Source organism: Schistocerca nitens, chromosome 1 (assembly GCF_023898315.1).
Source record: "Schistocerca nitens isolate TAMUIC-IGC-003100 chromosome 1, iqSchNite1.1, whole genome shotgun sequence".
Classification (NCBI taxonomy): domain Eukaryota; kingdom Metazoa; phylum Arthropoda; class Insecta; order Orthoptera; family Acrididae; genus Schistocerca; species Schistocerca nitens.
This window is the reverse complement of record NC_064614.1, coordinates 508,111,879-508,137,045: the sequence shown is the minus strand read 5'-3', so window position 1 is coordinate 508,137,045 and position 25,167 is coordinate 508,111,879. Positions and strand designations below refer to the sequence as shown.

At 42.3% G+C, this 25,167-nt stretch overlaps 1 protein-coding gene across 1 annotated transcript in view; it reads left to right on the top strand.

The window, feature by feature from the left end:
• The first annotated feature begins 1,441 nt into the window (after positions 1 to 1,441).
• Positions 1,442 to 25,167, top strand: part of LOC126257374 (uncharacterized) — a 98,694-nt gene continuing 74,968 nt past the window's right edge. Inside the window, exon 1 of the mRNA XM_049955562.1 lies at positions 1,442 to 1,552. Within this exon, the coding sequence (XP_049811519.1) occupies positions 1,447 to 1,552 (106 nt within the window). The 5' untranslated portion in view covers positions 1,442 to 1,446. The remainder of the gene's footprint in view (positions 1,553 to 25,167) is intronic.

Below are 25,167 nucleotides of genomic sequence, written 5' to 3'. Positions count from 1 at the left end.
TCTTGACGGTTGAACACTTTTGTTACAATTGGACAAAGAATGTTGGTTCAACCACAGGTTATCGTTCGAAATAAATTATGGAATAAATGTGACTATATAATTTAGCTATGTAGTTACGCGTATAGTTCAACTACATTTTAACCGAAACAGGATTTTTATGTGTTTTGCTCTTGTTTGTATACAGATGAATCCCTGACTGTGTGGCTCTAAAGCTGCGAAATTAGTTGGATCATAAATAAGTGTTCATCATAAGCTGAAGCAGATCTTTTTCATCATGGTATGTGGCATTAAAACATGAGTAGAGATATTGTAAATGGATCTCGCAAATACAGTTTTTGTTAAAACGCACAAGAAAAGACAAGGATTATATGCTTAATACAGACTGAATTAAGTACAAATACACTAATATTTTTATCGTGTATTGTTCTTTTTAAAAAACGAAAAAAGCTGATCACCCTTTGCAAAACTAATAGGAATGGCGAATGGTCTTACCTTTATGCAGCTGAAGTAATGCTATGTAGAGTCCAGTCACCAGACAGCAACATCTTTAAAAAACATACAGCTCAACAAGACTGGGCAATTAATGCAGCTAACAACATGCGTTATGTTCAGTATACAGTCACATAAATATCATAAATTTTATAGAGCTAACAGAAAAAGATATGGCAGGTATATTCGAACACTACGTTACATACTAACATGTAACATAAATTTTCGTATTAGGAATTTCTTTCTGAAAGTATTTGTTTTGGTCGCAGACTTACGTTGAACTGTACCTTGCTCGATAAACGATATAGACAAGAAGAGGATTGAATGTTCTGGTCTGTGGTGTTAATGAAGAATGCTGACGATTGGATGGGTAGATTCAGTAACGAATGAAGAGGTGGTGAATGAAATTGGAAGAAAAGAGATTTTAACTAAAAGAAGGGATATGTTGATATGACGCGTTCTAAGGCATCAAGTAACCGCTAATTTGGTAATAGAAGGAATTATTGGGATGGAAATTGGGGAGGGAAATTTGAATACGGTAAGAGGTTTAAAATGAATGTAGGGAGAGGTACTAGCTATGCACGCACGAAAAGTCAGACTATAGTGGACAGTTCGATCAAACAAACGTTCGGACTCATGACAACAACAACGTCCCTGCAGTGACGTGTGTCAGTGGCTGCTGGCAGGCGCCGATAAGAGAGGGGACTGAAGAAAGTGCGGCAACCATAAACAGCAGACGCAACAGTTGTCGAGTGTGTGGTGTGGTCCACTTTCCCCGCGAGGGCGGCCGTAACCGTGGTGACGCAACAGCTACGGAGAAAGGGAAAGGAGAAGGCGAAGGCGAAGGGAAAGGCGCGAAAGCAGTGTGTGAAGCAGGCCCTGGTGCGGCGGTGGCGGTGGCGTTGGCGGTGGAGCAGCCGGGCGCAGTGGACATACGGCCGGCGGCTGGGGACCGCGATGGACGACGTAGCCGAGGGGAAGACGCTGTTGCGGCTGCTGCAGCTTCCCTTCCTCCTGCTGCTGCTAGCGGCTGCCGCTGGCGAGGAGCTGTCCGCCGAAGAAGGTGAGTCTCGGTCAAGGCCACAGTGGTTGCGTGTGTGTACTCATTTCGGGGAAATCCATTCGTGGGCGTGGGTGTACCCGACAACCTTCCAGGCTTTGTTAAGAAGTGAATAAAATATTGCGGGACTGGCTAAGAAAGGTCGTAGATCTGCTGCGGCTTAAGAGCTATTACACTACCCAACAATGTTTTTAGGGATTGTTACTAAATAATATAATTTAATTTGGTGCTTATTTCATCTATATTGTGAAATTAGAATTTCTCCCGGCGTGTAAAGTGGTCTAGAGAGATTTTTCTGGCGTATAAAGTCTTCTGATAACCTACGAGAGTGCAGCCTGGTGAAGTCTTCAGCTATCGCTGATATTTTGACAGTTGTACACTCAATCACTTTCAAGGCACAAGTGCTGCTAGAGAGCGCAGTTCCAGGAAATTTAAACCATCGGTAGTCGGCGAGGACCATGTTGTTGTTGTTGTTGTGGTCTTCAGTCCAGAGACTGGTTTGATGCAGCTCTCCATGCTACTCTATCCTGTGCAAGCTTCTTCATCTCCCAGTACCTACTGCAACCTACATCCTTCTGAATCTGCTTAGTGTATTCCTCTCTTTGTCCCCCTCTACGATTTTTACCCTCCACGCTGCCCTCCAATACTTAATTGGTGTTCGCTTGATGCCACAAAACATGTCCTACCAACCGATCCCTTTTTCTAGTCAAGGTGTGGCAAAAATTTCTCTTTTCCCTAATTCTATTCAATACCTCTTCATTAGTTGTGTTATCTACCCATCTAATCTTCAACATTCTTCAGTAGCACCACATTTCGAAAGCTTCTATTCTCTTCTTGTCCAAACTATTTGTCGTCCACGTTCCACTTCCATACATGGCTACACACCGTACAAATATTTTCAGAAAAGACTTCCTGACAAATCTATACTCGATGTTAAAAAATTTCTCTTCTTCAGAAACGCTTTCCTTGCCATTGCCAGTCTACACTTTATATCCTCTCTACTTCGACCATCATCAGTTATTTTGATCCCAAAATAGTAAAATTCATTTACTACTTTAAGCGTCTCATTTCCTAATCTAATACCCTCAGAATCACCCGATTTAATTCGACTACCTTCCATTATCCTCGTTTTGCTTGTGTTGATATTCATGTTATATCCTCCTTTCAAGACAATGTCCAATCCGTTCCGCTGCCCCCATGAACCCTCCGTGAACCATGGACCTTGCCGTAGGTGGATAGGCTTGCGTGTCTCAGCGATGCAAATAGCCGTATCGTAGGTGCAACCTCAACGGAGGGGTATCTGTTGAGAGGCCAGACATGTGGTTCCTGAAGAGGGGCAGCAACCTTTTCAGTAGTTGCAGGGGCAACAGTCTGGATGATTGACTGATCTGACCTTGTAACACTAACCAAAACGGCCTTTGTGTGCTGGTACTACGAACGGTTGAAAGGAAGAGGAAACTACAGCCGTAATTTTTCCCGAGGGCATGCAGCTTTACTGTATGGTTAAATGATGATGGCGTCCTCTTGGGTAAAATATTCCGGAGGTAAAATAGTCCCCCGTTCGAATCTTCGGGCAGGGATTGGTCAGGAGGACATCGTTATCAGGACAAAGCGAGGACCATAATATGTCATATACAGAAAGGCAACGCATCCAACGATGACCAACGTCGGACGATACCGATAGTAAATATTAATTACCACTGGTGACCAAGTAGATTTAGCTCTGTTCCTCTCCTAATTGACCAGGGAGGAGCAGAATTCAAAGCAAAAACCTTTATATGTATTTATAAGGTTACTTGCTAATTTAATCTCAACTATTTCGTAATAACACTATTCCAATAGCTGGAAGTCCACGCCATAAGTTCTGTGTCGTTACATTCCACCGGATGACCGGTACCAACGCAAAAGCTTGAAAGCGACGTGGAGTTCACCCGTCGAAACATCGGAAGTTGTCAGAGATATCATCTTCCTATAAGTTTTTATCCACCATGTTTCTTGAAAGCCTGCAACCAGATCAACAATAATTTCAATATTAAAGTTACTGCTGTAGTTACGGTTTTTTTAATTAAAAAAGTACTGTGAATGATACGTTGAGTGAGTGAGAATTTCTACGTGATGAAGGAGGCATGTACTTTGAGAACATTAAAAGATAACTTCAGAAAAAGAGAGATGTAAATCATATTTTAAAAAATGTAAACCATCACAACACTCGCAAATGGGAATAAATTCTCGAAACGCGATGTGTTACGCATGAGAACACTAAACTGGTGATTAACTTACACTTTAAATCATCAATCTGATGCTTCTGTACTAATCATACGCCAGCCTTCGAACTGTGATAGATGGATTTTGATGTGGAAGGTAAATCAGTGTACATGTACATCGATACTCGTCTAACCATGGCCACAGCGCATGCTCGAGAGTACTTCATGCTGTCATTTCAACCTCCCTTTCCTTCTCCCATTGCGAATGAAGTGTGGCGAAAGTATCTCCTTATGTTGCTTCATACACGCACTTTTTGAGTAATATTGACTTACCAGTAGAGTATTAGTTTGCTACTTTTATTCGTAATTATACAGAGCCAGTTCCAGTTATTAGTCTGCTACTTTTATTCGCAATTATACAGAGCCAGTTTCTGCTAAATGTCCTGAACGTTGCAGCATCACAGAATCTGTCCACTGTGGGCTGGGAGTGACCAAGTCGCTGACACGAGGAAGCATCGTCGACATATCGCAGGCAGTTATTTGCTCACAAACAGAGGAGAACTTATCAGCCCGTGGTGTTGTTCGAGCTTATCCTGTCACCGTTCTATTCGGCTCTTAACGAAATCGAGCTACAGCCGCCAGCAAGGGAAAACCATTCGGCTCGCTGAATCATTAGCGCCGTCTCATGGTTTTTCCTTGAAAATGCGACAAAATCTAGGGGTTATTTTTGACACGTAGCAGGCACCTGTGATACTTGTTAGTTTCTCCCTTCCTATCTCCTTCCTCCTCCCCTCCCCCTCTCTGCCCGCTTCCTCTTTACTATTAATTGCACACTGGATGCATGCTCTCAGTGACGTGAAGTAATAGTAACGGATACCAGGAACACATTATAGCTAAATCTACTGAAGGGGGTTGCCATTTAGTACTTTCTGACCTATATTTGGTGTTTGAGACACCTTCATTAAGCATGTAGAGCTATTGAGATACATTTGCAACGTAGTGCTATGACTGACTTCGTAACGATCCCACATTCTGATAATAAATGACACACGACTGATGCATGACAATTAGGCAGTCTTAACTGGCACTGCGGATGGTGCAGAGCTTAACAAGTATGCTGTGCAGCTTACAACTGTCAATAGTGCTGTGCCTTCAGTCCATAAAACGCTGTGAAGAGGTCTGTCAAATGGTTCAAATGGTTCTAAGCACTATTGGACTTAACATCTGAGGTCATCAGTCCCCTAGACTTAGAACTACTTAAACCTAGCTAACCTTAGGACATCTCTTACATCCATACCCGAGGCAGGATTCAAACCTGCGACCGTAGCAGCAGCGCGGTTGCGGACTAAAGCGACTAGAACCGCTCGGTCACAGTGGCCGGCTCGAAGAGGTTTGTCGTTTACCCCCTAATCGTTGGACAACACTGTATGTCACCACCTACTTACCTATGCGACTAAATTGTTATGACGACAATTTCTTACAGTGGTGTCACTGTGAAAATAACTTGAACAACCGGTGGTAAAAACAATTAAAAACTGCGAGTCTTACTATTTACCACACTGGAGGAAACTGGAGTAAATTAACAGCTTACTCGTGTCGTGAGAAACATCACTTCGATAACAGTGCTAAAGAGCCACAAGATGAAGCACAAATCTTCGAAATTGAATGAAAATAAATTAAAACAATAAACACAACTGAGCGGAAGAAGTGTAGTAAGAAAATAGCATTTGTTCTCCACAGCAAAACTGTGAACGCAGCTTCGTCGTGTCTCTTAGTGTTAAAAATTGTCCCAGATTTCATACTACCACGTAATGGAGAAGTTTTTAGTTTTCTTTCAAGGACAAGACTATTTCCTGTGCTTCAGATACGTTGTCCTCAATATTACTCTGCTTTAATCTATCTTCACTACAGTTAATTCCTAGTTTTTGTATCAACATCATATACCTTCAATACATTTTTTATAAATTTATGTTACTAATATAGTTTACTTCCATCAGTTCTGAAAAGAAAAACGCCGGTGTGATACAATATTTCTTGTGACTGAACATGTTTCGTTCACCTTAGCGCAAGTCCCCGTGCAGCCATGAATATGATCTGATAATTTTTTCGTGGTGTTGGAATACTTAATCCCCTGCATCAAAGAATGCTTTTATGTTGTTTCTTTCTGATTGGCGCAGCGAATGTTAGTTTTCAATTTTTTGTTTCTCGTGCTAAAAACAAACATTCATTTCGAAACCTTCAGAATATTTTTAACAAATTATTCATCTCTGGGTAAGATGAAAAGCCAAAATATCTCATTCTGTGAAATACGCTGTACACTGAAGACGGTTTATAAACTTTGAAATGTGTGAGCAAGAGTGTTCAGTGGTTGCAGAAAGTGGCCTACATTGAGGAGCCTGGAGTGACGCAGTAGTTTCTGAGGCCGCGGATTGGCCTGCACCAACGGGAGGCTGCGAGGCCACTGGAGCTGGAGACTTTCTCTGCTGTCGTCATCGTTACGTCACACGAAAGGCCGGCGAAAGTAGTGCGTCTTTTACGCCGTAACGGCCGGCTGCCTTGGACTTGTTTACTGGCACCAGGCAGTGCAATACAAAAACACAGCACTTATTGCAGAATTCCAGTCAGAACTGTGATCCTTAGTTAACTGGAGCTGTCTACTTAATACATGAAATTACGGCAACGAAATGTCCCCTGAGCTGAAATTTATATTCCTACTTGTTCTGTTTCCACTAGATTCGACAGTGCCGAAGTATACTTTGGAACGCCTCTTCCCCACTGTCTCAGGTATGTATTGTAATATTGTGCAACAAAGCGCCATTTCAGTCTCCTTCACATTCTTCTAGTAGAATGTCAGTTGACCATCACATCCACATACGTGGACATATGAAATTTAGTTTTTCAGCTCTCTGCATGTCACCAAAGTCAACAGCTTCAGGCGTACAATATTTTAAACACCAGAATTTGAAAGTTAGGAGAGATATGAGTCGACAGACAGAAAAATCGAAACGAAATACTTCTGAATATTAAAAATGTTTGTCATCAGTGGCCGCCGAGGTTGTGTGTGACATAGCTATACCAACAAAGGCTATTTCATATCCATTGTTGGATACAAACCTCACACAGACTTCCCCATTAATTTTACGGTCTTCAGCTATATCGTGCGTGTTTTATGCTGTCTAATATTCATTAGGTCGACCTCTCGGTCTTTGGTAGTGGTGGTAAGTTCCTATGGGACCAAACTGCTGAGGTCATCGGTCCCTAGGCTTACACACTACCTAATCTAACTTAAACTAACGTACACTAAGGACAACGCACACACACACACACACCCATGCCTGAGGGAGGACTCGAACCTCCGACGGTGGGGCGGGGGGGTGGGGAGAGGGGCAGGGAGGAGGGGGGGCCACGAATCGTGGCGGCTACCCCGCGCGTCTTGGTCTTTTTTATGTTATGGAAGCCATGTTGCTCGATCGATCATCCATTATTCTTGGTATATATCTAGCCTAGCTCCATTTCATTTTTTATTACACTTACAATTACATCTAATCGTCGGTTCTATATTTTTGTTGCAGTCTTACTGTTTCTTTTTGGGTCACTCCATGTCAAATCGCCTAATTTCGGAATATTTTCGTGCTCGATCATCACAGATTTCGACGAAATTTTATATGAACATTTGTCCATGGCCCTGCTGAACATTAGTAAAATTTAACGCGCGTCGAAACACTATTGATCGCGATATGGTCTCTAGTTTGATTCCATGCGCGACTTTACGCTGAGAGAGCATGAATTTCTGGCGACTTTGAGCTGTTATATCTCCGGCAATAATGAAATGCGGCCATCTTGTACAATGTTACGCATTCACGTAAGAATAATTATGAAAAGAATTTTCCGAGCCATATTCAACAAGAAAATTTTGGACAAATTGCCGGAAAAAATTTCAAATTATTCAAACTGTTATATCTCTGGGACTAAATGTCAAACATGAAAGTTCGCATGTAGTAACCTAAAGACACAATGTTATCAGATACAAAGTTTCGTTTGTGTACCACTCCCTAGCAATGAATAATGAAATGCGAAATTGAAGATTCTGTAAAAAGATAAAAAAATGCTATATTTTCAATCTGATTTTGCAAAAAACAGTGTTCTATAAAACTTTCCAAATAGGGATCATTAGAAAGACAATGATTTTAACAGCTGAAAAGTGTATTTGATTATCCAACGCAGGCTAACAATGCTAGAGAATATGAATCAAATTTGGGCGCGAAAATTGCGGCTCTGAAAGAATCTTTTCCTCGTAGAGAAAACGCTTACTGAATATGAAACTTAATATGCCGGTAACACAAGAATGTGCAATACAAAATTTCGTTCACCTACTATTTTCCCATAATCTGCTTATTCGTCGAGGAGGTGACGATTTTTGTGAAAAGGTGAAAATAGGTTATATTCGACACTCCTTTTACCAATTCTGTTTTTTTCTATTAAAGTTTGCCGGCCGGAGTGGCCGAGCGGTTCTAGACGCTACAGTCTTGAATCGCGCGACCGCTACGGTCGCAGGTTCGAATCCTGCCTCGGGCATGGATGTGTGTGATGTCCTTAGGTTAGTTAGGTTTAAGTAGTTCTAAGTTCTAGGGGACTGATGACCTCAGAAGTTAAGTCTCATAGTGCTTAGAGCCATTTGAACCATTTGATATTAAAGTTTCAAAACCAGTATCTTTCGAAACAATGTGTTTTAAGCCCCACCCCTGACCGCCTCAGAACAGTGGGTTCAATTTTCTAAATGGGCTATCAATACTACATAAACTGAGGCAGAGTACCCGGAAAATTCGCAATGTGAATAAAGATTTTAATTTGTCTTCTTATATCTCGATGATTTAAGGCATGACAAACATGAAACTTTGGACACAACAACTTAACAACATAGGGTTATCCAATACCAAATATCATTAGATTTGAGAATCGGTATAAGATACTTAGCAAATGGCTTTGCAAGCAGACAGGTATTGTCCCAAGTCTTTGGAACTAAATTGAGAAAGCAAACTACAATTCTGTGAACCTGGGGCTGGTATTGCACAGCTATCGGGCGTGACCCCTATGGCCTCAGGGTTGTCGGGGCGCGTTCTTAAACCGGCAGTGCTAATGTCTCCATGGACCAATACTATGCCAGTTTAAGAACAAAAACCAATTGCAACGTGACACAGACAATACAAATAGGCTGCTGAAATGCAGCCTATTGCTCCGTCATCTTCAGATAGTATTAGCGCTCACTGGAAAACCAAACGCGCTTTTAGGCATGCCTGAATAAGCGCTCTGTCCAATTGTGATTAGTTTGAAATCAATAATGGGAAACAAATTTTTTAAAAGCAAACTGAATGACTTTTGATCTATTTCTGTAACTTTAACAAAAAATAAAATAAATTTTACACTGATTTTGTAGAAATTTAGAAAGCAATACGTGAATGATATTTTATATTGGAAAACCTTACGTTGCTAAGTTGTTGTGTCTAAAGTTTCATGTTTATTATGCCTTTAATCAACGTGATGTAAGAAGCTAAATTTGAAACTTAATTGACATGCTGAGTCTTCCGGATCTCTGCCACATTTTATGTAGCACTGACAGCCCATGTTGGAAATTAAACCCACTGTTCCGGGGCGAGGCGATCAGGGGGGATTTTGGGGGGGGGGGGGAGGATGTTGGGTAAAAACACATTGTTTCGAATGAGACAGGTTTTGAAGCTGTAGTAGAAAACAGCATTTGTAAAAGACGTGTCGAATACATCCTAGTTTTACATTTTCACAAAAATCGTCATCTTTTCGACGCATTTGCAGATTGTTGAAAAACAGTCGGTGAATGAAATTTTGTATTCCACATTCTTGTGCTACTGGCATATTAAGTTTCGTGTTCTGTAAGCGTTTACTATACGAGGAATAGATTCCAAAGCTTATATTTTTTTCGTGCCGCGGGTGCGCTTCCAACTTTATTTCAGATTATGTAGCATTGTTAGCTCGCGTTGGATAATCAGATATAGTTTTTTAGCTGTTAGAATCATGTTCTTTCTAATGATCTCTGTTTGGAAAGTTTTACAGAACACTGCTTTTTGCGAAATCAGATTGAAAATTCAGCATTTTTTATCATTTTATAAAATCTTCAATATCGCATTTCAGTTATTAAGTTCTGGAAAGTGGTACATAACGAAAGTTTGCATCTGAGAACTTGGTGTCGTTAGATCACTGCATGCCAACTTTCACGTTCGTCATTTTGTCCCCGAGATATAAGAAGCCAAACTTTGAATTTTTTTCTGGTACCAATTATTTCGGGCGACCTTATCTAATTTTTCGGGCCGAATATGGCCATTGAAATTCTTTTCATTATCCTTCTTAAGTGAACGCATGAAACCGAACAAGATGGCCACATTTCATTTCTTTCAAAAAATATTTTCGGAGATAGAAAAGCTCGAAGGCACCCGGAATTAACGCTCGCTCTGCGCAAAGTCGCTCTTGGGGTTAGTATTGACGAAGTTTGTGATGGTCGAGCACGGAGGCCTAGGTGAGTTGACACGGAATGGTCCTTTTTATTTATCTACACTGTGCATTTCTCGATTGATAGAGCAACAATCCTCAGTTTTTGAATTGTATTCACATTTAAAGTCCATGTCCACTCCGAGAAATCAAAATTACTCACAAACTTGACTGTAAACATTTTATTTGGTACATATTGGAGGCTTACTTTGGAAAAGTTTGTCACGTTTTCCAAAAGAGCTATACCATCTGATCAAAAGTTTCCGGACACCCCTGTGTACTGAGGAATCGGCCGCTATATGTCGCGAGAAATGGACCTGCCAGTATAAAAGGAGAGCGTGAGGTCAGCTCTGTGGCTTCCAGCGTGGACTAGTCATTGGCTGTTTCTTAGGTAACAGATCCATGAGGGACATTTCAACCCTAAAGCTCTATGAGTCAACTGTTGGTGATGTGTTAGTTAATTGGAAACGAGAAGGAAAAAACACAGCTAACTTGGGGCCAGGCAGACCTCACGTACTGGCGGGCAGAGATCGTCGAGCATTGCGGTAGTTGTCTGTGAAAAATAGCATGAAACCAGCGGAAGAAATCACTTGTGACTTCCAAAGTGCTACCAGACGTCTAGCTAAAAAATGGTTCAAATGGCTCTGAGCACTATGGGGCTTAACATCTGAGGTCATCAGTCCCCTAGAATTTAGAACTATTTAAACCTAACTGACCTAAGGACATCGCACATATCCATGCCCGAGGCAGGATTCGAACCTGCGACCGTAGCAGCAGCGCGGTTCAGGACTGAAGCGCCTAGAACCGCTCGGCCACAGCTGCCGGCGAAGTCTAGCTGCCACAATGACTGTTCGTAGGGAGTTAACAACACGGGTACAATGGTCGAACGTCTCGCATACCTTTCTGTTGTCAGTGCTAAGTGACGCTTGAGGCATCGTAAAGACCGACGCCACTGGGCTGTGGATGACTGGGAACGAATGACTGGGAATCATGAATGATGCTGTAACCTGTGGTAACCCGATGGAAGGGTTTGGGTTTGTAGAATGCTTGGAGAACGCTACCTGCCATCACGTGCAAAGCCAACAGTGAAGTACGGAGCAGGTGGTGTTACGGTATGGGGATGTTTTTGTGGTTAGTTTGTAGTCGCCTTATAGCGCTGAAGAAATTGCTAAAATGCGGAAGGATAGGAATACGTTTTACGGCGTTGTGTACTGCGTACAGCAGAGGAACAGTTCGGAACGTTAATCGTTAATCTCAGTTTGCAGCATGACAGGGTCATGACAGCCATATTAATGTCCACTAATAGGTGTCGGGATACTTTTGAGCAGACAGTGTACGTGTCATTTTTAATCTCAGTTTCATTTATTTTGCTGTCTGTGCAATGCCTCAAGCGATTGTCCTTCTGGAAGTAGAAATCTTCAGACCTATTCGTCAACGAAACGTTAAAAACCGTAATCTTTCTTTCTTCTGCAATTCCGATTTACTAGCAGTTTTCTTTGTGCAAATTGACTGCCATAATTTTCATACAGTGCAAGTTACCTAAAATTTCCAAACTGTGAATACTAGTCCTCCTCTTTCATAAGCTGAATGCAACAGTAATCGATGTCACAGTCACTGCCTTGTTTCAGTGGCTTGCTGCTTTCTTCTCGCCGCTCTAAATATTTGGTGTTCTCCTCACCAAAATTCTACAGTGGTTACGGAACGCATCATATTTATTATCTGACGTCACTAAATCTTTTCCAAGAAAGCCGTATTTTCAATCCAGTGTTCATGACAAGCAATTATATTTCACGTTACTTCATGTTACTAGTGCAATTCGTTTTTCTGGTTACTGCAAGGTTTGAGTACCCCACTGATAATCTCAAGCAACAGATCTGACTTACATTACCGAGGCGACTACACTGCCGTTTCAGAAGAGGCAGTTTTGGACAGACGTTACTGAGACTTACTTCCTGCCCTCCAACTGAACTTTCGTGACGACCTCCGTCGTTCGCTATGAGTGAAGCCATTTCGACCTGTCAGTCACTTGGCCTTGCACTACAGGCCTGTTCTGTTCCTCTGCATTTTACTATCACACTGACTGTTTCCTAAGCGAGTTTTCCTGCTTCATGGAAGAGCAATTTAATTTTATGTCTTCTGGTATCACCTCCTCCCATTTCCGCACGTTACTGCTTTTGTATATGCAGTCCCGCCAGTAATGACGTCTGACGACGTGAAATGAGCCTCCTTTCCTCTCTGTCACAGTAGCACGACTACACCGCCAGGACTGTGCCTGTTACTGCTCTCAAATATGGAGTTTTGGAAAAGTGGACTAGAGAAAAGAAAGTGTGAAAACAAAATGTACTAGACCAGTTCCTAGCTGCCTTCAAGATTAATGGAAAACTAATTTAAAAGCCTCCTGTAAAAGTTAGTGTTACATTGGCTGACAACTGTATCATAGGCGTCGCGTGTATGTACTGACCGGGCTACAGAAGGAGTGCGTACCTAGTGTGCTGAGCGAAAGGTTGTCCATTGGTGGGAAGAGCCGTCACAAGTTGTGTTATGTTTAAAACGTGTAGCGCTAGTATCGCGTTGAACAATGTGTGTCGTCTACAAAATGAAAGAAAAGTTGCACGGCGAGAACGCAACACGTAAATATGTGGTAGAACTGGAAAGAAAAGAAACAGTCTATGACGCTGTGAGACCGCGAGGGGTTGTTGAGCCGAGTGATCAGAAATTTTGTTCTTATTTGGCTCACAATGGCCCATTTCCCAGCAGCGTACAATAATTGTGTCTTAGGTATATCCCGGGTGATCAAAAAGTCAGTATAAATTTGAAAACTGAATAAATCACGGAATAATGTAGATATAGAGGTACAAATTGACACACATGCTTGGAATTAAATGAGGTTTTATTAAAACCAAAAAAATACAAAAGTTCAAAAAATGTCCGACAGATGGCACTTCATCTGGTCAGAATAGCAATAATTACCATAACAGAGTAAGACAAAGCAAAGATGATGTTCTTTACAGGAAATGCTCAATATGTACACCATCATTCCTCAACAATAGCTGTAGTCGAGGAATAATGTTGTGAACAGCACTGTAAAGCATGTCCGGAGTTATGGTCAGGCATTGGCGTCGGATGTTGTCTTTCAGCATCCTTAGAGATGTCGGTCGATCACGATACACTTTCGAATTCAGGTAACCCCAAAGCCAATAATCGCACGGACTGAGGTCTGGGGACCTGGGAGGCCAAGCAAGACGAAAGTGGCGGCTGAACACGATCATCACCAAACGACGCGCGCAAGAGATCTTTCACGCGTCTAGCAATATAGGGTGGAGCGCCATCCTGCATAAACATCGTACGTTACAGCAGGTGTTTATGAGCCAGGCTGGGGATGATGCGATTCTGTAACATATCGGCATACCTCTCACCCGTCACGGTAGCAGTTACAAAACCAGAATCACGCATTTCCTCGAACAAAAAAGGCCCGATAACGGTAGATGTGGTAAATCCAACCCATACCGTGACTTTATCGTCGTGCAATGGAGTTTCCACGACAATTATGGGATTTTCGGTAGCCCAAATTCTGCAGTTGTGGGCGATGGCAGACCCTCGGAACGTGAAATGAGCTTCGTCGGTCCACAACACTTTACTCAACCAATCGTCATCTTCCGCCATCTTTTGAAACGCGCCGGCCAGTGTGGCCGTGCGGTTCTGGGCGCTAAAGTCTGGAACCGAGCGACCGCTACGGTCGCGGGTTCGAATCCTGCCTCGGGCATGGCTGTGTGTGATGTCCTTAGGTTAGTTAGGTTTAATTAGTTCTAAGTTCTAGGCGGCTGATGTCCTCCGAAGTTAAATCGCATAGTGCTCAGAGCCATTTGAACCTTTTTTTTTTTTTTTTTTTTTTTTTTTTGAAACGCCCACACCGCACATGCTCTCCGCTTCACTAAATCGCCAGGTTAACAGTTCATGATGCCGATGGATTTTGTACGGATAGCATCGGAGGGTACACCTAAGTGCCAACCACACAGTAATGTATGGAATGCCGGTGCGACGTGCGACTGGACAAGCGCTGACTTCCCCGTGCATAGACGAACCCGCTACAGTCTCGATTTCCTTCTGAACTGTCTCAGCAACATTACGTCTTGTTCTCGGTCGGCCACTACGGGGTCTACCGTCTAAACAACCCGTGGCTTCGAACTTCGAAATCATTCTCGCCACAGCTGCATTTGTCAACGGACCTTTACCCGTTCGAATCCCCTTCCTATGGCCATAGGACCGTAACGCTGAACTAGCACATTCCCCATTCTGATAGTACAGCTTCACTAAAAGCGCCTTTTCAGGTAACGTCAACATGCTGCGACTGCTGGCGCATCTGATTCTCTCTCTCATTACACCTCCTTTTATACACGATTGTCATGCGCAGTCACAAACGTTTTGCTGTCCAGCACCATCTGTCGGACATTTTGTGAACTTTGTTTTTTTTGTTCTAATAAAACCCCATGTAATTCCAAGCATGTATGTCAATTTTTACCTCTCTATCTGCATTATTCCGTGGTTTATAAAGTTTTCAAATTTATACTGACTTTTTGATCACCTGGTATAACGTATGCTAATTGTCATGACTGCCCCAAGTAGTTTTTTGTGCTGACGTTTAGCTACCAGGAGGACATCAACCAACACGATTGCATTTCTTGTAATTTTATTCTTTACAGAGAGAATGTAAGTTTGCATAACAGTGCAGTAATGTTTTTTATTTACAATACGAATACATGTAGTATAGTACTATAGTACTTTTAAACTGTGTGTTGTGTACAGTAAAGGCACTCTTTTATTAAGAACGATGTGATCATTGCTTCTCTTTTGTTGTGGTTGGAAGTAGGCGTAATGCTGCTTAAGCAGAAGAACTCTTTCCGAGAGCCATACCCCGACAAGAACCCGCCTTCCCGGCGGATGTTTTCTAGTCTTGTTGGAATGTTCCAGGGAACGGGAAGTTTCAACGGTATGGTGCGCAGTCGCATAGATGAAGCCTCTGAAATGATTTACCTCACTTTTGCTGCAATGACTCCAATCGTGAGCACCAACTGCTTGAACAGGAGACTGGCGTTTCTAAGATAAATGCATATCGTATTCTAACACGTCACCGGTTTCACCCTTATTACGTAGGCCATTAATAAGTAGGTATATCCTATTTTCGTTGGTGTACAATGTACTCACATAAGCCTTCCACCCAAGACAGTTGACTGAATGACTGGTATGCATTATCATTGTGTTTCCGTTTGTTTACTGTCAGCTCCAGCAAGTGGACGAACTGTGTTTCTCCGAGTGCCCGCTCTGTGTTCCAGTAAAAGATACAAAAAATCGGTTTTGTGTTGTGTTTTTAATAACGTCATGTTTACGTGCCGCCGCTCGGGGCAGCCGTTCGGTCTCAGGCGCCTTGTCACGGTTCGCGAGGCTCCACCCGTCGGATGTTCGAGTCCTTCCTCGGGCATGGGTGTGTTTGTTGTCCTTAACGTAAGATAATTTAAGTTAGATTAAGTAGTGCATAAGACTAGGGACTGATGACCTCAGCAGTTTGGTCCCATAGTCCTTACCGCAAATTTACAGTTTGTTTACGTGGCTGGTACACTGTTAGACGTTTCTGAACAGGTCTTGTCGAGTAGTGAATTACCCAATAGAAAATATAGGATGCTATTTAATAACGTCGTAATAGTGTTCATATCTTCGTAATGAACAGGCAGTCATGCTGGTTAATGTCCCCTGCTAGCTTGACACATGCTTCATACATTCTTTAAAAATTTTGTTTCTGAAGAAACAAGTTATTTGGGGTAGTCAAGATCCATGGGAGATCGCATATTTTGAGTGTAGGTGGCTGTAACGGCTGTGCGTTTGATGTGCTGTCATATTAGTAGTACACGATGATGAAAGAGAGGACGAAGTCCGTTGCTGGTACATAGCCTATTTTTCTAGGATAGCGTCAATAGGAGCGTTGCTCTCAGTTTCCCCTCCGACGGTTGGGTCCACCATTAACAGCGTTATACATTGAAGCGCCAAAGAAACTGGTATAGCCATGCGCATTCGAGACATGCAAACAGGCAGAATACAGCGCTGCGGTTGGCAAGGCCTATTTAAGACAACATGTGTCTGGCGGAGTTGTTACATCGGTTACTGCTGCTACAATGGCAGGTTATCATTATTTAAGCCAGTTTGAACGAGGTGTTATACTCGGCGCACGAGCAGTGGGACACAGCATCTCCGAGGTAGCGATGAAGTGGGGATTTTCCCATACGATCATTTCATGAGTGTGTCTGAATATCAGGAATCCGGCAAAACATCACATCTCCAACATCGCTGCGGTTGGAGAAAGATCCTGCAAGAACGAGACTAACGATGACTGAAGAGAACCGTTCACCGTGACAGAAGTGCAAGCATTCCGCAAATTATTGCAGATTTCAATTCTGGGCCATCAGAAAGTGTTAGCATGCGAACGATTCAACGAAGCATCATCGATATGGGCTCTCGGAGCCGAAGGCCCTCTCGTGTACTTGATGACTCCACAATGTAAACCATTACGCCTCGCCTTGGCCAGTCAACACCGACATTGGACTGTTGATGACTGAAAACATGTTGCCTGGTAGGACGAGTCTCGTTTCAAATTGGTTCAAATGGTTCAAATGGCTCTGAGCACTATGGGACTCAAAATCTGAGGTCATCAGTTCCCTAGAACTTAGAACTACTTAAACCTAACTAACCTAAGGACATCACATACATCCATGCCCGAGGCAGGATTCAAACCTGCGACCGTAGCAGTTGCACGGTTCCGGACTGAAGCGCCTAGAACCGCTCGGCCACCGCGGCCGGCGTTTCAAATTGTGTAGAGCGTATGGAGTGTAGCAGTATTCAGACAGCCTCATGAATCCATGGACCCTGCATGTCAGCAGGGGACTGTTCAAGTTGGTGGAGGCACTGTAATGGTGTGGGGTGTGTGCAGTTGGAGTGAAATGGGACGTCTGATACATCTAGATACGGCTCTGACAGGTTACACGTACGTAAGCACCTGTCTGATCACCTGCATCCACTCATGTCCATTGTGCATTCCGATGGACTTGGGCAATTCCAACAGGACAGTGCGACACCCCACGCGTCCAGAAATGCTACAGAAAGGTTCCAGGAACACTCTTCTGAGTTTAAACGCTTTCGTTGGCCAACAAACTCCCCTGACATGAACATTATTGAGCATATCTGGGATGCCTTGCAACGTGCTGTTCAGAAGAGATCTCCACCCCCTCGTGCAATTACGGATTTAGGAACAGCCCTGCAGGAATCATGGTGTCATTTCCCTCGAGCACTACTTCAGACATTAGTCGAGTCCATGCCACGTCGTGTTGCGGCACTTCTGCGTGCTCGCGGGGACCCTACGCGATATTAGGCAGGTGTATCAGTTTCTTTAGCTCTTCAGTGTATATCCTCAGTGCAGGAGACATTGTGGAGTGGTTTGGAATTCAATGCAGGCTCCGAGACAAAGTCTGATGATCAGGACCCTTAGGCCACCACCTCTCCCCTCCTTACCATCCAAATACCGGCGGTGAAACTTTCTCTTACTCTCGCGGTGTTCGAACTGGATACTTCCAGTTCGAGTGGCACCCATCAGTCGGCCTTATGTGTCTGAAGACAATGCAACATCTCCACTAGAAATTGGTTTCGAAAACGTGACGATGTGGACTGCTTGTTGCAGCCCAACGGGTCACGTGGGAGTTGCAGTCGAACACGTACACCTCCGGTGCTCGTCGCGAAACTACTGTCCACTTATGCGTTTTGAAGTAGTAGCGCCCATTTCGCAGAAGATCTCGAACGGCTGTAGGTCGGCTGATTACATTCATCGTGACGCTAACAAGGACCGAGGATTTTCTAAATCTCCTATATGATTTCGTAATTTTTAGTGATGATAGAATAATTTATGGCCAAGATGCAATGCGAGCCACTACACTTCGTCGCAGACACACTGCAAACATTACACAAGAATTAAAAAATTCACTGTCGCACTATGGACATGTCAGAGCAACCTCATTGTCTTAACATTCCTTCCTAAAGTGAACTGACAAACTCAACCATTAAAAGTGAAGTGATGCCATGACCCTGCTGTCCCGCTATTGTGGAATGTATGCTCCCAACTTTCATCCAATCAGAGGCCAGGCAATGCGTCATTTTAAAGGATTGCCTGTGGGAAACGATGAAATGTATTTCTTTGCTCTTTCACACGATTACCCATGCAACGTCTCTATAGTTTCACGTGCGACACATGCACCCAGTCCGTGATTACGACGCTGCATGATGCAGTAGGTATTGTCCAGTTGGGTTTAAGGCGTGTTGCACAACACCACATCTTTAGCGAGGTCCAGTTCGCAATAATTATTACAGCGATTTCAAAGAAGTAAAGGCAAAACTGTATGAAAAAAATTACAACTAGTCAGTACTTCAGAAAGTCATCACGATCTGGAACTAGTCAGTAATAAAGAGACCACACAGGGAGTTCACCTTATTGTGAGAGATCAACAGCTGATATTTTTGAGATTTTACCCAAAAGTATGCTACTTTTGGCATTATTTAACATCATTATATAATTATCCATTCCCAAGTCTGTTGATCTTAAGCGATAAGCAATTACCATATTCGAATTTTCATAGAGGCAAGTATTTTTTTCCTTTTAATTTTGACAAGCTATGGGCCAATGATCTCGTTTTACAGCGACGCAAGAGCCGTCATTCGGAGGAATAAGTCAGTTCTGCTGTACCCGATGAATTGGTTTTTCCTTAATACGCATGAACTGTGCAGTAGGAGAGATTTCCTAGGGATGGGCAAATGATATTCGCCTTCGAACGTGCTCGAGATTTCCCGATACGTCGCAGTGTTCGATACAGTATCGAGCTTGTTCGAACAATTACGTGAAATTGGACTCCCGCGGCGCTATTGCAAGTGATGCGTTAACCGCAACAATAAGTTAGGGCTCTGCTTAAAATTTGATAATTTCATGAAACACTAGGGAAAATAACATTAAATCCTACCACTGCACAAACTCCTATTGTGTCCGAACAAATTTATGATACCAATGCTGATACAGTGCTGGTATGTATGGATATTCAAGTATAATAAATATGTATGCTGATTTATAAGCAAAAGTAACAAAGACGAAAATGCTGTCCAAAATATATTACACGAGTGGGCCTAGAATAATATTTTATTTGTTTATGAGGAGCAGTAATGACTTATCCAAGTAGCTTGCAAATGAGTAGTTCAATCCCTGTTCACATATTAGAATGAGAGATAAAAAGATTACCATATTTCAATCAGTTTGAAAACAAGACAGTAACATGCAGATGAAACAGTCAAGACAATTAATCAAGAATTAAATGTCAAACTAAGGAAATATATAATAATACAAGGACGTAATTTTTATCGCGAGAATTAATTACAGCGGCAAGATACGTTTTGAAGATTGTACCATCAGACGTCACTAGATCGGGGGACCAGTGAATGCTCGAGAACTGGACAGAATGACCACTGAAATCTTTTATTTATTCATTAGTTGCCGTTGTTAAGTATGGCCTGCACAGTTGTTTTTATTATTAAAATCAATACTGCATTAAAAACGTTAAGACAGATCGCTGTGATAGTACCAACAAACGTCACCAGATCACAGGCCGTTCAGAAGACCAAAACGAAAAACCCGAGATTTTCCGAACTATGACGTAAACTATTCGAACAGTGCGAGCCGTGTTCAAATACAGCCTTAAGATTAAGATTTCCAGTGCATTTCGAATGCCGTAGACTATTTGCCCCGCTTAAGGACTAGAGAGTTTCCATAATTTCAGATACTTCTTCATTTGGAAATCAACTTGCGAGAAGTCCTGGCAGGAAGGAGCACTTTCCGGAGAAAGGGAAATTTGCGGGAAATGCGCATAACTAATGATAATGACTGCATTATGCTCCTGAGGCTTCTTGGTTGGGAAACTACTTGTCTGAGTGGCAGGAAAGTTTAAGCAATTACGGGAATTGTTAGTTGTTAGGCAGCCCTGGATATTGGAGACAAGTTATTGGTCCTGTAGGTCCTGCTGTTGATAGTGTTTCTGTTTCGCGATGTCGAAAATTAGTGGTCCACGATGATCGACAAAATTATTCTTGCGGAATGGAAGACTTTCATGGATTCTGAATTGCTTTCCTATAGACGGCCTTTAAATGTGATCAATGTTTCTGCGACTTTTTGTTGGAGAGTTGCGTCTTGGTATACGGTTGATGGGAAGATGCCTGCATTAGATCGTGGAGCCATTTAACAGCTGAAGAGAGTGAAAGTGACAACCTGGTGAGGTTTCATTAATGTTAAAATTGTATCTATTTCCCTGAAGAGTAAAAGTGTTTCGGCCGGCCGGGGTGGCCAAGCGGTTAAAGGCGCTACAGTCTGGAACCGCGCGGCCGCTACGGTCGCAGGTTCGAATCCTGCCTCGGGCATGGATGTTGTGATGTCCTTAGGTTAGTTAGGTTTAAGTAGTTCTAAGTTCTAGGGGACTGATGACCTTAGAAGTTTAGTCCCATAGTGCTCAGAGCCGTTTTAGTAAAAGTATTTCGGAGTGACCTGTTGCGTCTTTGTGGAGATCACGTGTGGAAGTTGCAGTGACGCCAACTGGAGGCAATGTATTGAATGTTGGCGGTGTACGTTGTCCAGTACAGTGGTCGATTCTTGCAATCTTTGTGAATGCAAGTAGATCGCTACGGGACTTTTATTACTGGCATTCTACTAGTGACTGCTTTAACTTTTTCTTCGAGAGTCAAAGTGAGACGGACAAGCCAGTTTCATAAGTGTAATGATGCCAAGGTTTGTTCCGTGCCCGCCGATAAACGTTTCCTTGTGGATCAGCGGTGCTATACGTCGCATAATTTCTGTTTGCGCCACACATGGGCTACCTAGCAACGTGTGGGTTACAGGCGATTAGGCGATAACGCGCGAGAGAAGTCCCGTGCTGTCACGGTATCTCAGAGGATGGAACGAACGGACGTTTCAGAGTCTTACTGTGAATGATTTTTAATTTATTCAATACGGTTCGCTGTTCCTTGGGTTTAGATATCATCCCATTGCAGAAACTGAATTACGTGCCAATTACTGAGGAAGAAATGCAGCCCGCATCTCGTGGTCGTGCGGTAGCGTTCTCGCTTCCCACGCCCGGGTTCCCGGGTTCGATTCCCGGCGGGGTCAGGGATTTTCTCTGCCTCGTCATGGCTGGGTGTTGCGTGCTGTCCTTAGGTTAGTTAGGTTTAAGTAGTTCTAAGTTCTAGGGGACTGATGACCATAGCTGTTTAGTCCCATAGTGCTCAGAGCCATTTGAAGAAATGCAGTATAAAGTAGATTATGGTCATAAATTGCACAATAATTATGTTGTCTCCATTGGTAACTTACGTTCTTCAATACGTTTTCCAGAAAAAAATATGAATGGAGCACGGTTTTACAGCACACATTTTTGACATTGAGTTGTCAAAGAAATAGCTTCTTGTGCTCATGGTCTACAAAATACCGAACACACTGTATAATTTCTATTGTGTACGGTTTCAGCAGAAATAGCCGATGTCGATATATACTTATCGAGTAAATAGGTATAAAACGCATTCCTGAATCCGGCTCTCACTACATCCGGCTTTGATGTGTGTGGCGTCGTTGGTAACTCAGAAGTAAGCAGAATTCTCCATAAATCACTGTCTGATGCTACTCAGCACGACGCCCTCTCTGATAATATGATCAATGCTATTCTCTTGCTCGTTTTTCATATACGGCTATTTTTTATCGATTTGTTCATAGTGCTACGGGAAGCATGAAGACGGGTGTGTGCTTGATTATGCGACCGAAGTAGTAGGTTTCAGAATGTGCATAAAGGTTTGTTTTGATTCCTTTCCTAGGCAAATGAATAAATACTTTGAATAACAGATAATTCGTGTTCACGATAATATAATAATGTTCTCCAAACTTAATTAGTGAATCATGTGCTGTCAAATACCAGTTGACAGGGCAGTAGCTATAGCCAGAGCAGTAGCTGAGCAATCGACAATTCCATAGTTAAAGGTATCAGTTTGGTGTTTCCTTAATGTTATTCAAGGAAAAGCGTCAGTAACCCTCCCGTTACCAAGCTTTCTCACACCTCTCTTTTTGTGTTTTATTGTAATATTTGTTCTCATATTTCGTTATTACCACTGAATGGGTTTATTTAGTATTGAAAAACAGCTTTTCAGGTTATTAGAGTATTTAATCAGATCACAAATACAAAGTACAAACATTTTTTTTTATATCTTTCACTAAATTCAGTACTCAACGAACAGAAAATAATCTGTGTACCTCAACAGTCACTGCAGTAAAATAACACAAGACTTTTTTCAACTTTTCAGTCAAGAACATTTTTCCACTGCATGCACTTCACAGTAACAGTTTCTTCTCTGTGTATATTACAAACAGGTTTCTTGCATGTTACACAACAGAATCTTGTTTTCCGATCTTCGTTTCTCTTGCAATCTTGACATCGTTGTGGCGTTGGTATCTTGAACACTTTATCTGGATCACTGCTGTAGGAATTGCAATGCCACAAGCTTTCAGTGCATCTCGTACAACTTTATGAAGACCGTTGATATTTTCGGCTCTTTCTTCCATGCTGCCTTTGCTGAGTCCAAATGTCAGTTCAGTCGTGAAGAGTTTACGTCGGCTTCGGTTATTCTTCTGCCATTCAGGAAATCCTTGAGTGTACAGAATATATGCATTCAGTGCTGCAATATCTATCATTTCCATGAAGATTCTTAGTGGCCACCGCCTCGTTCCTCTAACACAACTGTATTCTTTTGTCATTTTGTCCCCATCATTTACAGCACCTTTGGTTTTGTTGTAGTGCAGTATGATTTCGGGTTTGTGTTCACTTTCTTCACCACTCACTTGTCTCTCATTATGCTGAGTAGAGAGTAGTATTACTGCCTTTCCATTCTTTGGAACATAGGGAACTAGAGTCAAGTCATTTGTGAAGCCAAACATTGAAGAGTGAACTTCTCTCTTTCTGTTTGGCAAGAATTCCTTCGGAATCTCTTTCTTATTGGAACGCAAGGTACCAACCAATGTCGTGTTTAGTTTTAGTAGTTCAGCAGCCAATGGAAAACTGGTGAAAAAATTATCAGTTGTTACACCATGAAAGTTATTCAGAAATGGTTCCATCAGATCCAAAACAACTCTGTCCTTGATTCACTTACCGAGTATTGTCCACCATTCCTGTGTAAATTTGGATCCGTAATAAGTAACATGTCTTCACATCAGCACAAACCCAAATTTTAATGCCATACTTGCCGGGTTTGCTCTTCATATAAACCTTTAAAGGGCAGTTTCCTCGGTACGTTGTTAATCGTTCATCAATAATCACGTATTCATATTGATAGAAGTTCTTGCACAAGTTGGACTGAAATTTGCCAAACACTACCCTGATGGCTTGTAGCTTGCCTTTGGTTTCTTCAATTCTCTGTGCTCTTGTGTCTCTGTTGTCAAATCGCAAGAATTTCACTACAGACAAAAATCGGTTTCTTGACATGGCAACAGAAAAGAATGGTTGCCGAAAGGCAACATTACCTCCCCACAGATCGGAAGCACTTGTGCGATGTCCATGAGTTAGAGCAGCTCCTATTAGAATTGCTAATACAGCGTACACTTCTGTTGCATTTATATCTCTCCATGTCGTTTTGTTCGAAGAATGAGCTGCATTCCACAAAGAAATTACTCGTTTGGCTTCCCTGTTCGTTTCTTCTACAATGATGTTCACGATTTCCGGCGAGATAAATAATAAAAATGACTGTTATTGTTTTGATTGTTTTTCCATCATTCACTGGGCGAGCTGTTACGTTCAAAATGTTGTGACGTCGACGCCGTCCACCTTTTGGTGGTTCACTAGAAAATTGTAGTCCACTTCTAGAAACAAACAAATCTCCAGTGTCTTTGTCTTCTTCTTCTTCTTCTTCTTCTACTCGTTCACGTGAATGTGTAGTATCTTCTGATATTTCATCATCAGCTTCATCTGATGCTATGATATGGTCTTTGTCAAGAGGTTCCATATATTCATTCAGTTCATTATCACTGTCCCATCCATTTTCATCGTCACTGACATCAGAATAGTATAGAATTTCCATGATCTCTTCCCTAGAAAGTCCTTTGGACATCCTTACTTGCAGATGAAATACTGACTCGTGTAATGTCAGCTCAACAGTGAACGTCAAATTCAACTCAACAATAGTAACCAGCAACAATAACAAAAAAAGGCAAAACTCAACAAAGAAGATGAATGACAGATATATTTTCCAAAATCTTCTTTTCCTACAAATAAGAAAATAAGAAGTTTCATACCAAGTGGGGTAGTCTCACAACCCCACCAATAAATGACTTGAATAACAATGATAAAGCCAAAAAAATTAGACAGTCGTGAGAGTGAATTCAACATCAATCATTTTAGTACGAAGTCATGAAACCACAGGCATGTGGCCCTTCAGATAACATTATTATAGGGAAAAAACCAACCTGGGGTAGCCAGAATACCCGCTTGGTAATGCGAGGGATAAGGATTAATGGATGTGGATTGGAAGGCTGGTCCTTCTCAGTATAAGTTCGGTGCATTGTCCACTGTGTCATTTGATTCGGTCTCGTAAAATAAGTGAACGGTATAGCCATACGCAGCTTCTCATGTAAGCCATGAGCCATTAGTAGGAGCAAATAAGATACACAAGCTGTGCGAGTGCTGGTGCGACAGACTTCCAAATTACACTCCAGGCGCATCGCAAAGGGACTTTCGCCGGAATGCGTGACCGAATACATTACCACGGAAGCGTGACGTCACACTAGCGCAGCGCATGTGGCAC